The 15,925-nt window shown below is 43.1% G+C and overlaps 1 protein-coding gene across 1 annotated transcript in view; it reads left to right on the top strand.

The window, feature by feature from the left end:
• The window catches only part of LOC103362890 (sodium-dependent neutral amino acid transporter SLC6A17-like), a 14,018-nt gene extending 3,081 nt beyond the window's left edge, over window positions 1-10,937 (top strand). The window contains exons 2-11 of the mRNA XM_008289411.1: window positions 1,677-1,834; window positions 2,699-2,825; window positions 5,534-5,715; window positions 5,793-5,903; window positions 5,998-6,239; window positions 7,904-8,096; window positions 8,175-8,367; window positions 8,652-8,811; window positions 8,916-9,078; window positions 10,533-10,937. Coding sequence (XP_008287633.1) covers window positions 1,677-1,834; window positions 2,699-2,825; window positions 5,534-5,715; window positions 5,793-5,903; window positions 5,998-6,239; window positions 7,904-8,096; window positions 8,175-8,367; window positions 8,652-8,811; window positions 8,916-9,078; window positions 10,533-10,937 — 1,934 coding nt within the window. The remainder of the gene's footprint in view (window positions 1-1,676; window positions 1,835-2,698; window positions 2,826-5,533; window positions 5,716-5,792; window positions 5,904-5,997; window positions 6,240-7,903; window positions 8,097-8,174; window positions 8,368-8,651; window positions 8,812-8,915; window positions 9,079-10,532) is intronic.
• The last annotated feature ends 4,988 nt before the right edge of the window (window positions 10,938-15,925 follow it).

Here is a 15,925-nt window from a genome sequence, read left to right as displayed (position 1 = left end):
TTGATTTGCACATATTGTTTGCTATCTTAGCTTCCTGTGTGTCAGTGGAGGCCAGAGAGTCTGTCAGATGTTCACCTTTAGTGACCCGCGTGACCTCGACCATCAGAAACCACACAACACCTTCATTCAGCGCCGAACCACCGAAAGAGCAGCTGTATTGTGCAGAAAGCAGCCAAGTCTAAATATAGCTGCACTATTGATTACTACAGCCGGGAGAGCAGGCCGAGCTCAACTGATACTCTGGTAAACAGAAAGGAGCTCAATAAAATATGAATGTAACCGTATAGTGAAGAGGTTTTATTTTAGTCTGGGGTGCATGTATGTAATTGGAGGCGTGTAAACTCGTGTTCGCTCTGCAGGAAAAACCTTGTTTGTTATCATGGACTGACGGATGTGCTGTTGCTTCCACTGGTTTAAGTGTATTTAGCTTTACGGTGTGTGAATGATTTACTGCACGTATACATACGATTTATTGCCCATTGGCAGGATTTACTAACAGTGGTCCCACTTCCAGACTAGTCAGGTGATGTGACCTGGCGAGCGGCCATTTTTCACTGTGTAATTTGCTATCTGGCAGCCAATTACCGACACATTAAAGGTCTGCGGTGTTTGGGAGTTATCGCTGTGTGGGCTCCTCTCTCGTTTCCTCTTTCCCCCTTTCTCTTCCCTCTTTTAACATCCACTATCATTCTTCTTTGTCACAGCTTTATGTCTGGGACTCAGTCATATATCACGTCCATAAGCCGGCTCCGGCTGAAATAATGTGCGATGGAGTGAATTCGCGTGAAGCTGATTTGAGGATCCTGGCAAAAGCCCCAAACTCCTCACCACGTTTAACTTCCTCTTTATTTCAGCTTTCTTGATTTAGCCTTTCGCCTCCTCTCGTCTCTCTGCCTCATTACTCCGCCCACTCGGAGATGTGTGTGCCACTCAATGTAATTCCTACTTGCGATGTATTAATAGTACATGTTTGCCGCTATAAGTCTTTCTATCCGGGATGATGACTCACCCTTTGCACATAAAACACAGTTGCTTCCTGATTATTTCTCTATGGATTAAGCTCCAGCGAGGACAAATTTAGACCTGCATCAATATTAAACTCAATTTCAAAGAGCACTTGTCAATTGAGTTCACATTTTGCAAGTTAAACTTGTGCAAAGTGTTGCTGCAGCTCGTTAATATAGAAGGAAACCATGTTCCATCTGTTACACGTTATTCATAGAATTACTAAAAACAGTGTGAGTCAAATACACCCGTCCTTTAAAAATACAGCATACATGGAGAAGGGGAAGCCTGTGATTTATATTTGTTACTGTTGATTTAACACATTTTTCACACTGGTCTCAACTAAATCTGATAATTTTAGCAAAGCAGTTCAGGAAATAGTTTCCTCATTTTTGGCTCTTTTAATTTCCACTACATGCAACATTTAAATAGAACAATTAAATGCAATTTAAATGTCTTTAGCAACATACCAGATTGTGAAAATTTGTTAGCTATAAACTAAAGGATGCAATGTTTTAAGTAAATGGTCAGAAAAGTAAATGATGTCCACTTGTCTAAGAAATTCTGAAACCCTCGCTGCACCTGCTCAGGTTTTGCGTTAGTTTTCCAACTGAAAAGTGGCGTATTTGCCAAGAAACACTTAAACTCATCACGTCTCACTGATTTTTCAGGTGCCTATCTGGTTCCCTACTTCATCCTCCTCCTCATCATCGGCATCCCTCTCTTCTTCTTGGAGCTGGCGGTGGGTCAGAAGATCCGACGTGGGAGCATCGGGGTCTGGAACTACGTCTGTCCTCGTCTGGGCGGGATAGGGATGTCAAGTCTGATGGTAAGGGCGGTACATTTTAGCTTTAATCAGTGAAACTCAGACTCATCCATCATCTTTATGGCTGTACGCCCTAAATACACCCCTGATGATGCTTCCTCTAACATGGCTGTTTAAGTCTTTAATGGCACCTTGGAGCAGCAGTTTGAGGGGAGAAAAAAAAGTGTGAGTCCTCTGATAGGAATCAGGGAGGATGTAAATGAGGGAACAGCTGTGAAACCCTGTAGTTAACCAGAAACACATCTGCTGAATGTGCAGCTTTAAGAACAAAAAACGTCTCTTTGTGATTTATGAAGGTGCATTCTTTTCTGCATGAGCAAATACACTGAACATCTATCTATCTATCTATCTATCTATCTATCTATCTATCTATCTATCTATCTATCTATCTATCTATATATCTATCTATCTATGTAACGTGATCCCCTCAGAAGGCATAAAGTCTTGAGTCACCACAGTGCTTTCATGTTGTTCAGTCTCTCCTGGGTTTCTGGGAGCTATTGACGTGTTGGAGAGTGAAAGGTAGCCTTTCTTTGGAGTTGTGCGGCTGGCGCAGAAGTAGCTATAAATATCTCATAGATGATCACTGTTGAAAAGAGAGCACTTTAATTATTCATGCTTCCACCAACCTTATTTAGCTTCTGAATGTCCTTGCTGGCAAGACTGCTCAGAAGACTGACAGCAACACGGGACATGCACAAAGCGTGCTGCCTCATTTGCATGCTTTCCTCACTCTGTACAGATGTGATCCTGAAATGAAATGCTGGCATGAAGCTTAACGTCATAGTTTTGGGAATGTAATGCTGGGTAGTTTTCATCACACAGCTGAGACGAACCATAAGTCTATCTGTCTATCTATCTCTGCAGGTGTGTGGCTTTGTGGGTCTCTACTACAACGTGATCATCGGTTGGAGCATCTTCTATTTCTTCCAGTCCTTCCAGTATCCTCTACCGTGGAGCGACTGCCCAATCAGAAAGAACGGGACGCTTGCCAGTGAGTGACATCACATACACAATTAAATATGTAATGAAGAGAAAAGGTACTAGAAGAAAAAATAAACTATACGGTGGTGCAAAGAGTATCTTTGAAGTCAGCTGGATTCTGGGAAAGGTGAATTTCCCTCCAACCAGCAGTTGTTGAGATGTTTCCGTGTGAACCAAACTGGACGAAGACTGTCTGACAGTGTCGTGTATAGAGCCATGCTGCTGGATGGCTGCAAATCAACCAGAATAACAGTTTTTATGCAGGAACAACTTGTCCAAAATGTAATAAGAGAAATCAAAGAGCAATAGAACTAAATAGAATAGATCTTTATTGTCATTGTTATAGAACAAGAAAGGCGCTTTAGCAGCTCTTGGAATTAGCAGAATAGATAAAAGGACGCAAATTAATGACATAAAATGCATTTTAAAGAGAGATTACGCTCTAATAAAAGAACACGATCATTGAAATGACCACAGTTGAGGTAGAATGTACTAAAGTGGGAGTTTGTCACAGGAAAACAGGACGGTATTCACTGTTATTTAGATTTGACAGAGTTATGTGATTGAGTTGGCTCCTGTTTGCAGGATAGAAGCTAAATAGAGACTCAATCTAAAGGGAACTGCTGGGTTTATTCTTCAAGGACATGTGAAATGTATTTTCTCAGTGAGCTGTTAAGTGGGTTATAAGCCAGAGTCCACTTCACTTCAACTTCAACGACATCAAGAGCGCTTACATGTTCACTTATGCTACCTTTATAACAATCCACTTGTGTCACTGATTAGGTCAAACATAGCAGGATGTTTCCACAGTTATACCTCGGTGCTGCTGCAGACTGTAGGATTACATTTGCGTTGATCGAGCTCAGTGTTTGTCGACAACACCTGAGCAGATCAGACAAACTGTCCTCACTCACTTACAACTTTCTGTCATGACTTCGCTGACATAATCCAGATTAAAAACCCTCTGGAGTTCATTCGATTAGTGGTGATAATAACGTAACCCCCGGGGCAGCCAAGAAACACTCAGCATGTGTATGACTCAGCGAGGCAGCGATCCAGGCTGAAGGACGCTAATGCTGAAGGACAGCAGCAGAATGGAAAACGTTGCACTCTGTCTGTCTCACAGATTCATGTCCAGAGTGACAGACAGAGCGCCATGAAGCTAAACACAGCAAGCACAGTGTACAGTGAATCCAGCCGGACATCTCGAACGTGTCTGATTTAGATTCATCTGTAAAGAGCTGCTTTCTCTGCCTTTGTTTATTTGTGATGAATCTGCACCGTCCTGCATGAGTGTGTGGAGAATCGTAGCACTGCTGACTCTAATTTCAGCCACACACAGTATATATCACTTCTTCAAGGCAACAAGAGAATATACTGTGTGTGTGTGTGCACAGGAAATAATCTCCAGAGTTGTGAATTGGAGGATCATGCTTTGCATACTAAGTGCACAGATGACCTTGTGCAGCTCATTTATGTCTGAGAGGTGTAAACCAGCTGAGAATTGAGATATTGACTCTGAGCAAACATCCTTGGTCTCACTATATTTCTCCTTCTGCCTTCCTGAACCTCTTCCCTGCAGCAGCCAGAGCATCCCTGCTGTAATTTCACCCAGTGTTGGAGGTATACATGTTACAGAGCTAAAAAAGGACCGAATGTATTTAGCTACACCGATCGACCACAGCATTAAAACCACCTACCTAACGCTGTTGGGTGGCCCTCTTGCTGCCAAAGCTGCTCCGACCTGTCCAGGCCTGGATGCAGGTGTCCTGTGGTCTCTGGCACGAGGACACTGGCAGCAGATCCTTTGGCTCCTGGAGGTTGTGCTTTGGGTCTTCTGTGAATTAGGTTTGCTCCAGAGCATCTCATGGATGCTCCATTGGATTAGGATCTGGGGGTTCTGGAGGTTCTGCCAAAGCTTTGGCTTGGTGGGGAGAGTCTTTCTGATGTGTAAGAATGTTTAGGTTGGTGGTACATGTCAAAATCAGGTTTCCCAGAGATGGTGGTTTTAATGTTGTGGCTTATTGGTGTAGATAGCAATCAGAATGCAGTTACACACTAAAAAATCAATAACAAGCTTGTTAATCAGATATATGCAACCAACAAATAAGCAAGCAGAGATCAGCCAGTTTACAAAATGTGTGCGATATCTTTGGCCATTTATTTCTATCCACAACCTCTGAGTATGTGGTCTATATTTTTGCTGCTCTGTGCAACACTGCAGATTGATCTTATTTTTATTTTTACCTTTTTCATGTATTTTATGCTGTGAAGAAACAGAGAAGTTAAAAACTGCCATTTCTGGTGCTGTTTTTTTTTATTTTAGGAGGGTCCATTGCAAGATAAAGTCGTCTCATTGTCGTGGTGTCTACTGGTTTTGCACTAATTAACATTTCAAGGAGAAGCTGGATTCTTTTTTCAAAACAATGACTCGTGGGTTCGTTCTGCTTTAGGTTGGAGCGCTGTGTGAACGCCACATTCATTCACAGTGTTACAGAAATGTTAATGTAGGACAATATTTAAGTAATCAGACACAGCTAAAATACATTTCTCACTATGAGCAACCTAACAGCTCCGTGATAATTAAGTGCATGTATTCTCTAGTCTGTTGTGAGACACACATCAAAAGTAACCCAGCTCTGTTCTCTACATGCCTTCTGGTTTACTGCATGTTATTACCCAAAGGAAACCTCTACTTTCTCTTTTTGTGGTGCACAGTTGTGGAGCCGGAGTGTGACAAAAGCTCGGCTACGACCTATTTCTGGTACCGTCAGACCCTGAACACGACCAGCACCATCGCTGAGAGCGGCGGGCTCAACGTCAAAATGACCCTGTCTCTGCTGGTGGCCTGGATCATCGTCTGCCTCGCCGTCATTAAAGGAATCGCCTCCTCTGGGAAGGTACTGCAGAGAGAAATGGATAAGAGAGAAATACAAAAGGCGCCTCTCTCCTGACTGTATGGTTTCCACTTTCACAGGTGATGTACTTCAGCTCTCTGTTCCCCTACGTGGTGCTGTTCTGTTTCCTGGTCAGAGGTTTGATGCTGAAGGGATCGGTGGACGGCATCGCACACATGTTTACTCCCAAGGTGACACGTCGTTTTCTTCTCTTTCTCACCCTATATTTGTTTAAACCAGCCATGCGTGCTCACTAACAATCGATTTCCTCTTCCCCTATCTCAGTTGGAGAAGATGCTGGAGCCTCAGGTGTGGAGGGAGGCGGCCACCCAGGTCTTCTTCGCTCTGGGTCTGGGCTTCGGAGGAGTCATCGCCTTCTCCAGCTACAATAAGATCGACAACAACTGTCATTTTGACGCCGTGCTCGTCTCTTTCATCAACTTCTTCACCTCCGTTTTGGCCACGCTGGTGGTGTTCGCCGTGCTGGGCTTCAAGGCCAACATCATGAATGAAAAGTGTGTCGTGGAGTAAGTCCAAAACCCTCAAAAGCTTTTTTTTTTGGACTCTTCAAGTAAGAAGAAGAAGAAGATGTATGTAACTGCAAGCAAACAGTCAAAGAGCAAAAATATGATTTTGTATTGACTTTCCCATACTTCTACTTTAACGTTAAGTATACAATAGATTTGCACTACTTAAAAAAATATATTTATTCATGTCCAACTCACTACCAGCAGACTGTAGTGAATTATAGCTCAGGTAGTTCAATCACATTGGCACACCCTCCATTTGCTGTTAACAGTAATAATAAGATCTTATTGCACATACATGTCCCATAAACTGTAAGCACGAGTGATTTTTTTGCACATAATGTTGAGCTTCCAGATAACACTAAAGCCCCCAAAGCCAATACTCAATAACAACAGCCTTTGACCTTTATGATTTCCAATAAGTGTTTCCATTAGTTTCTTTCAAGCTTTAATCTTTTCCTCATGTGTAAAAGCTCCCAGTTTAATGATATTTTTCAATTTGTCGCTTCTGTCGCTGCTTTTTTTAAATTAAAATCCCACCAAAGATTTTCAGTGAGATAAATATCTGGGGAGTAAGACGGTCATTCAAGGACGTTCCAGGAATGATTCCTCAACCAAGCTTTAGCTGACTTGGGCCTCTCCGTGGCATCAAAGTCCGCTGATTACCGACCGACAGATTACACTCAGAGGGCATCGCCTTCTTCTTCTGTGCAGACATGAAGTCGAGTTTATGGTTTCTTGCAGCTGCAAAACATCCCCATAACAAGATGGACTCAGCTCCCAAGTTCTTACCCTTTTAATGAAGGGTGATGCTGATCCATGAGCCCCCATAGTTCAAGTCTAGTCTCATCCCTTCATGAAACAGACTCACAGGCCTGGTCAGGTCTGCTCTTGCATGTTCAAGGTTTTTTTGGTCAGTGACGGAGTGCAGGGCTTTTCTGTTGTTTAAAGGCGTCTGATTCCCACTGGAGAAACTTTGGTCTTTCTTCCCCACTCAGTTCGGTCTGCTGTGTGCCGTTATTTTTAAACTTGATGCTGTCACCATATTTATTGGAACTTGAAGTGTTTTGGAAAACTCCCTCCAAAATCATGGCCCGTTTGGATGTAATGAAATAATGCAGATTGAATGTTTTACTGGCATTTCAATAAGTTTCTTGATAGAAGATTAATAGTCGTGCATGAATTAGACAGAAAATCCTGCAACTCATTTAAGCATCTCTCTGTTTATTGTCACTTAACTGCATCACAAAAAAAGTCCTCAGATCTTCAGTAGGCTAAATAATTTGATTGCAACTGTAACAACATGCATAAGTTCATGTCTGTGAAGATTCTCAGTCATCCAGGTCATGGTTATCCTCGTGGTTTAATCATAGAAACTGGACTTGCTTGAGTTTCTTGAAGAGTTTCTTGAAGAGAAACTCAAGAAACAAAAGCAAGCCCAGTTGATTAAACTACAAGAGAAAATGCATCCGTTTGCTTCCATCCCGTGCGGGGGCTGGAGTCCATCCCAGGCGGCTTAGGGCGAAGGCGTGAACCAGCGACCTTCTTGCTGCGAGGCAACAGTACTAACCAACTGCGCCACTTGCAGCCCTATAAGTTTGTTTAATATAATATCTTTGTGTATGTCTGTAATAATTTAATCTCATTCTGTTTCTGTTCTGTAGGAATGCAGAGAAGATCCTGGGATACCTCAACTCCAACGTCCTGAGTCACGATCTTATTCCTCCACATGTAAACTTTTCCCATCTCACCACGTCGGACTACGCTGAGATGTACGGAGTCATCAAGACGGTGAAGGAGGACGGCTTCGCCCAGTTGGGTCTGGAGCCTTGTGTCCTGGAGGACGAGCTCAACAAGGTGAGCTTCTGTCACACGTTGATGCAGCCGAATCTGCAGCATGTTCTGTATTTCACACCTCTGGCCGTTTCTCTGCAGTCGGTCCAGGGCACCGGTTTGGCCTTCATCGCCTTCACGGAAGCCATGACCCATTTCCCGGCGTCTCCGTTCTGGTCCGTCATGTTCTTCTTCATGCTCATCAACCTCGGCCTGGGCAGCATGATCGGCACCATGACTGGCATCACCACGCCCGTCCTCGACACCTACAAAGTTCAGAAGGAGCTTTTTACAGGTACGCCTCCCCGCCGCCTGCCCGCTGACTCCCCCAGCCAGGCTTCTACGCTATTAGTAGTTAAAGCCCCTTACTCAGCACTCTAACAGGATTAAAGCACATCTGGGAATGGGCTGCATTAGGCTTTGTGTGATTGCTCTGAGCGTACTGAATGCAAAACAGCAACAGGCAACAAAACCACTTACTGGAAAATGTGGCCGTTTTATTTTCCATTTCTTCCAATCTTGAACTCGTCGCCGTCTTTTCCTCTGAATGAGTTTTATTTTTCTTCCTGTTCGTTTCAGTGTGCTGCTGCATTGTGGCCTTCTTCTGCGGCCTGTTGTTTGTTCAGCGCTCTGGGAACTACTTCGTCACCATGTTTGATGACTATTCAGCCGGTCTGCCTCTCACGGTGGTGGTCATCCTGGAAAATCTGTCTGTCGCTTGGATATACGGCACTAAAAGGTACGACTTTAAGATCTGAAAGAGTCGCTGGAGCAGAGGAGTGGTGTTAACTATGTGTTTTATAAGCCTTACTGGGTTTTATCTTTTGCTGTCCTGTCTGTCAGGTTCATGCAGGACCTGGAGGACATGCTGGGTTTCCGACCGTGTATCATCTACTTCTACCTGTGGAAGTACGTCTCCCCGATCTGTCTCATCGTGCTCATCTCAGCCACCGTCATAGAGATGGCCATCAGCCCACCAGGATACAACGCCTGGGTTGAAGAGCTGGTCAGTCTGTGTGTCAGCTTTCTGTCTGTGACTTAACCCTCTGAACCACAAGCAGACTTAAAAATGTCTTCCCATGTGTTACCAATACTGGAAAAAAATGAGGTTGGATTCAGGTTGGTACATGTTAAATTTGTTTCCAGACTCCTAGCGGCCCTCAGTACACACAGCCTACAGTATAGCTGGAAAGTCCTTGAATTTTTGTTCTGTGACTGTTGGTTGTTGAGTCACTAATGGCTTCTCCATTTCACTTGGAAGTTCTTGAATGTAGTTCTTGTAAACGGGTCATTTTTAGCAAAAAAGTAAATTAGATAATTTTAGGATAAGATTAATGTCATGACAGAACTCCACATTACACATTATTAATCCAAGGACCATCTGATCGGCATTTTGGCAATTTTTTAGAAAAGATAATGTTCATTTCAAACCTGCTATCCAGTTTTGGGGTTCTGAGGGTTCAGTTAAAGAAGCTCTAACACAATGTAAAAGTGCTGCATTACATACACAACGTCCCACTTCCACATATATTATGTGTTAGTGTTAGAATGGGGGAGGTCTGACGTTATCCAACCATCAAAATTTGAACAGACAAAAAAGAATCACCAATGTAGTTGCTATCGTTGACCTGAATTGGCTTGAATGAGATTAGATTTCAAATCAGTTTTTTAATTTATGCAAACATGTTTCATTGCTTTTGTCGTTGTTGATGTCTTTTCTTTATTGCAAGGGTTTTTTGGAAAAGGCGTAACGATAATAATATGATCCCCAATCATTGAACGCTGGTGTTTATGGATATGGTCCTGTCCCAAACTAAACTCACACATGAGCTCTGGTGTGGACACTTTGATGTAGTTATGTGCCCTTTTTTTTTTCTAAGTCTTCAAACTTTAATGAGAGACTTCGCTGTAGTCCACAGCGACATTGGTGAGGTACAAATGTTGTCCTGCCCCCACAAAATGCACAAAATACGACTCAAATGGTGTTCGTCTGTAAATGACAGCATCTGGCTGCTTGCTGTCACTTTTACCCATTTGTATAGTTGTTTGTGTTTTCAGCCAGAAGTCTGGGTAGCGTTTAGAAATGCTCACGGCTTTCCTGACTTTTGGTAGTTTGCTAAAATGTAAACACAGTGTAACGCTACAAATGGGGAGCGATCAACAGAGCAGCTGATCAAACTGAATTCAACAAGAGTTCAGATTCACTTTCAGTTTTAACAGCAATGCATTGTTCTCGCTGTCACAATAGTGTGTCCCATTCCTCCTCTTTACAACTTTTGAGCTCTAATGAACTCAAACATTACAGCTGTGAGCCTATGCAGTGACCAGGTCTTAGGGTGGAGATGGGACGATGTGTTGGTCTCTGTGTATGCAAGAATGAAAACCATCTACTGCATGGTGAAGGTTTGAAATCTCCTTTTCAGTTGCACATCCTCACTCAGCCCTTGTCTGTCATTGTAGGCTCAGGAGCGCTTCCAGAGTTACCCTCCCTGGGCTCTGGCCATGTGCTTCGCCCTTATCGTCGTGGCCATGCTTCCCCTCCCCGTTGTCTTCATCGCTCGCCACTTCAACCTGATGTCGGACGGCTCCAACAAGCTGTCTGTGTCCTACCGGAAAACTATGATGAAAGACATCTCCAACCTGGAGGAGCAGGACGAGGCCAGATTCATCCTCGGCGCAAAACCCGGAGAGGCCCCCACAGCGCCGGCACGCAGAGCCTACCTGACCCCTGGAGGGAACAAACCCACGGACCCCAACTCCCTGTCACCAAACAGCTGCTACGGTACGAGCTACCAAAACGCTGCCATAAGCCCGACCACACCGAGCACACCGGACACGCCTGTGACGCCGGAGTCTGACTCTTGAATGCTGTCCAGCCCCGACGCCCCCTCAGACACCCAGCCCTGTAGCACAGTTTACTTTTTCAGCCATGACGTCTCCACCGGGGGTCACTGCAGCACCACGTATCCCCACCACTGCCCTGTTAACGCCACAAAACTACATGTAGCCACCCCGTTTATGTGAGCACACGCTTCCCCAAATAACACCAAGGAACCACCTGAGAAGATGTCCAGAAGGTCTCCGTGTTCCAGAGCGTCTGGACAAGTCGTCCCTTTGGAGATATTTGTTAACAAACAGGAGGAGGAGAAAAAAAAAGACAAAAGTCACTCCTGATCAGACGCTGGAATCAGGTTCATAGTGACGCACTGTACATTTGTATCTACTCTGTATTTAAGCTGATCAGGTTTATGTGCTGTAGATGACGTCCTGTGATCTGCTTTTCTTTGCCTTAGTAGAGAGATCCTCAGCTGCCCCCACAGTGTGATGCACATGTCTGTCTGTCTGCACAGTGCTGGGGATCTGAAAGAGTGAATGTAGACGAGTCGATGTGGTCCTGCTGGTTGAACAGGTGACAAACCAAAACAGGCTTTCACTCAGTTCAGCGGCACAGAGGACTGAGATGAATGTGAGTTTGATTATTCAATGCTGCCCTTCGTAGCAATACCGGGTGTCAAAGCCGTGCACAGACCAGGTTATGTTCCACTAGATGTGTCGAAGCACAGATATGCATCACCGAGAACAGACCGTCTCGTCATGTAGATTTGTTTTCACGGGACTCTCTGTATTGTAAAATATGCTAAAGGCTGCTCTGAAGACACCCGTTTATGTTCTATTCAGAACCCAAATCAACCTCCTTGCTGTATTTTGTGCGTAGTTCTTCTTGTTCTTGCTCATTCTGTAAAAACAGCGATGTACAGTAGAGTCATGTAATATAGGATGATATAGTTTTTGTTACCCGGAGTTTAAAACCACAGCGTCATCCTCCGTCACACACGAGTCGTGCTGTAGGAAATCACTCATTTCAGTTTCACCAAAGAGTAAAAAGGAAACAACAAAACACTTGAAAACTGGTACAGATTTATAAATCTGAGATGCTGAACTACGAAGATCGTACAGGAAGCACAGTGTGTCCGTGTGGGTGTGAAACAAATGTCCAGTTTGCTTGTTCGATGCAGTTTTTGCGTTCTTCCTACAAAAAAAAGCACAAAAGAGATGCTTACTGTGCACAAGAAAATGTGTGGTTCTATTATTTTGAACATTGCTGCACATGTGAAATTAAGAGACAAACACTTTATGTCCTATGAAGCAATATATACATTTATATTGGAGCACAAACCAAAATGCACAAACGATGTTCACTGTGAAGCAAAACCATGATGAACATAAAGGAGAAAAATCAGCAACGGACCAAAAGATTTAAAATCTTTAAGAGCAAAATTCTATGAAATCTCATCAACTCGTCAGATAAACTGAAAGCCTTAGACCGATGCACAAACAGAAGCGTACACGCACACATTCACTGTTGTCTGTATATTTGTGGAGCACTAAACCTCCTGAAGTGTAACTGAGGAAGTGTTGTGTTCCTTTGTGATGGTGGTCTTTGACTTCCTGTTAAAATGAGGTCGACCATGTTTCACTTTTGTACACGCTGACGGTGAATAGTTGTGCAAAACTGTCTACAAGTTCAAACTGAGCACATTTACGTTCCTGTGATATGGAAAGGGATACCTTTACTTATTTTTTTATCACAGTATTTAAAGCCATGGTGTTGAGGTTTAAATGGACTATATTTATATTCCTGTATATCTGCAGGTCCTTAGGCGTGATGATGAGTCACAAAGGTTTATCTTTTACAGGTGATCAGTGTGTATAGTGTATATTTTCATCTTGTGTGACGCTTACTGAGACTGTATATTTTAAGACTATTTTGTAGTTTGTGTAGCTTGTTTAGTTGTGGGACATGAACCTGCTGCTGGATGGTGGAGGTCATGTGTGGTCTCAGCGTGGTCGTGTCTGAGCAGCAGCTGCTCCTGGTGGCTGCGTCTCACGTCAGGTGACGTCGACTCACCTGTCTTCAGGTTTACTGGTCAACTTGTTTATAGCCACACTATCAGTTTACCACAAATCACTGTCAAAAATGCTTCTTTATGCGAGTTCCTGACATGACGCCCCCAAGAAATGATGAGAGTTCACCTCAGGTGTACTTTCAGGTGTATGCTAACAAAGCACGCTAACGGGTTCTTGTCACCCTGAACATTACATGCTAAACATACCAGTTTTAAAAGATGTTAAGTACTATTTTTATGAGGCTGGGAACAGCTGAGGTAGAGAACATGTGAGATTAGGAATACCTGATACTGAGAACAGCTGAAGTAAAGAACACTTGATGGTGAGAACACCACAAGTTGAGAACAGCTGAGACTGAGAACAGCTAAAGTTGAGAATAACTAAGGTTGAGAACACTTGAGGTAGAGAACAGCTGAGAACAGATGAGATTAGGAATACCTGATACTGAGAACAGCTGAGGCAGAGAACAGCTGGGACTGTGAACAACTAAGGTTGAGAATAGCTGAGGTAGAGAACAGATAAAGTTGAGAACAGCAGATGTAGGGAACACTTGAGGTAGGGAACAGCTGAAGTTGAGAACAGCTGAGGTTGGGAATAGCTGAGGTTAGGAACAGCTGATATTGAGAACATCTGAGGTAGAGAACAGTTGGTGGTTAGAACGCCTCAGGTTGAGAATAGCTGAGGTTGAGAACAGCTGAAGTTGAGAACAGCAGAGGTAGGGAACAGCTGACCCTGAAAACAGTATAAATTAGGACAAGCTGAAGCTGAGAAGAGCTTCCAAACCTCTGACTTATGTTCCCTTGACATACAGGCCACTGACTGGACAGTATTTACACACAGGGCGATCTGATTGGCCGGTCACAAAGTATCTTCTAGCAACACCTGAGTAACTCATAAATGAATGTAGTAACCTTTTAATTGTACATTTTGGCAACTTGTTCAGTGTTACATCATCAGTATTGCTGTAGTTTTTTATTTATTTATTTTTTTGTTCAGGTTCAAATATTTTCAACTTGCATGAACATATTTATTCCCACATTTGTGTGACAGGACATCCACATAAGTCAGGTTTATGTATCCACTCACATTCTCCCAGTGACTTTCAATGAAACTGGATTTCCTCTAAAACAACGTTGCATCGTGTCTGACGCACATCTTTAAAATATGCAGCTGAGCCTGATGCAATCCTTCTTCTGATGCCACCTTCAGGCAGAACTTGACTCTTTTTTGCCCTCTAGTGGCGTCTCTAACAGCAATAAGTTGTCTCAATCATTCACCCGTTCAGAAATGTTGTTTTCTGCTCTTACAGTCTCACAGGACTGCTAGTGTGGCTACAAACGCTTCAGTCTCGTTTGGTTTCTTGTGTTGTTTTAGTTTCTGCGAGCCGGGTACTTCCTGCTGAGAGCGTGTCGTGTAGAGATCTCCGTTTTGTTCGAGCCTGTAAATAACCTTGTGTAACCAGATAGTTTTTAATCCTGTGAAGTATATCGACGTCTTAACAGTTTTAGCAGTAAATGTAACATAAAGTAATGATGAATGTGATTAATGCACTTTTTTCACAAAGACTGCAAAAAAAACAAAAACAAAAAAACAGGAAAGTCAGCGTTTTGTTTAGTTGTCCTAATAGCAGTAAATTCAAGGTCGGTGTAAAAGCAATATCACAGTATTTAAACTGCAGAAAAAATGATGTGGCTGAAAGAAAACCTTGACACCTGACTGACTGTTGTCATAGCAATCATCGCGGATCAACCCTTAGAACAAAAGGGATGTTATGGCTGTGTGTGTGTGTGTGTGTGTGTGTGTGTGTGTGTGTGTGTGTGTGTGTGTGTGTGTGTGTGTGTGTGTGTGTGTGTGTGTCCAGGGCCTTACCGAGCACACATTTCAAACACCGTCTGCGCAGGAGACACGTTTAGAAATGTCCCTTTGCAGCTTCTCTCTCCTCGGTCATATTATGATTGTATTAGTGTAAAAATTGTGAACATAAAAGATAATCATGAGTAATAAAGAGTGGACAAGCTGCTGTTGTATGTCTGGATTTTTGTGAATCAGTCACACTTCTGTCATGGTAAAAAAATAAAAGGTGAATTAAAAGAGGAAACAGGACAATGACCAGAATATCAGGAATATTAAAAAAATCTGAGAAGAGTTTTTTATTTTGTTTTTGTATTCTATCAGATGTGAGATTCTCATCCAGGCTCCTCTCAGATGGATTTCTGATCTCTTTAGTGCCATCAGGTCAAAATGTACGTTTTCCCAAAGCTATGGTTGATGACTTTACATCATCGTGGATCCAGGTGGATCCAGGCGGAAGGTGGCGCCTAATCGCTTGAATGAAAACTGTTTTCTTGGTGCTCGAGCTGAAAATTGTTGTGTAGTGTTTCCCCCGATAGCCCCGACTTAAACTTAAACGTCACATGGCGGTGATTCCACAAAAACAAAGCTTCTTTATCTATTTGCTGGAGATGTTTTTACAAATTTATTTATGGATTAAACAATCACAACATAAAGAGCAAAACCTTGTTTGTAGTTGGAGGTGTCCTGACAACAGTTTCACACGTGTGTCTTGTAATTGTGGGGATAAAATCCTACTTTTTTTGGTTATTTAGATTTAAATATTACAGGATCTGCTGGGACAAACTGGGGCTGAGTGGCAGCATTGTTTCCAGCTCTCTAAATGCATTGATGCTAAACTCTGACAAAACAAATTCCCATCAGCCTCGGCTGTACTTACTTTTTAGTCTTAATTAGGAATTGTTAGCAACGTGGTCATTGTGAGCGCGCTAACATTAGCATTCAGGTCAAAGCAGTGCTGTGCAGAAGGACAGTCTGCCTCATCAGCTGTGTCCCAAATCCACACGACAAAGTCCGTTTATGCAGGACGACTGTCAAAAAACGCAACTCAGAACGTTCAGTTTGCAGCAGTTTCTGAGGGTGTTGTTGATGGA

This window comes from Stegastes partitus, unplaced genomic scaffold (genome assembly GCF_000690725.1).
Source record: "Stegastes partitus isolate 25-593 unplaced genomic scaffold, Stegastes_partitus-1.0.2 Scaffold614, whole genome shotgun sequence".
In the NCBI taxonomy this organism is placed as follows: domain Eukaryota; kingdom Metazoa; phylum Chordata; class Actinopteri; family Pomacentridae; genus Stegastes; species Stegastes partitus.
This window is presented reverse-complemented; position numbering and strand designations above follow the sequence as displayed.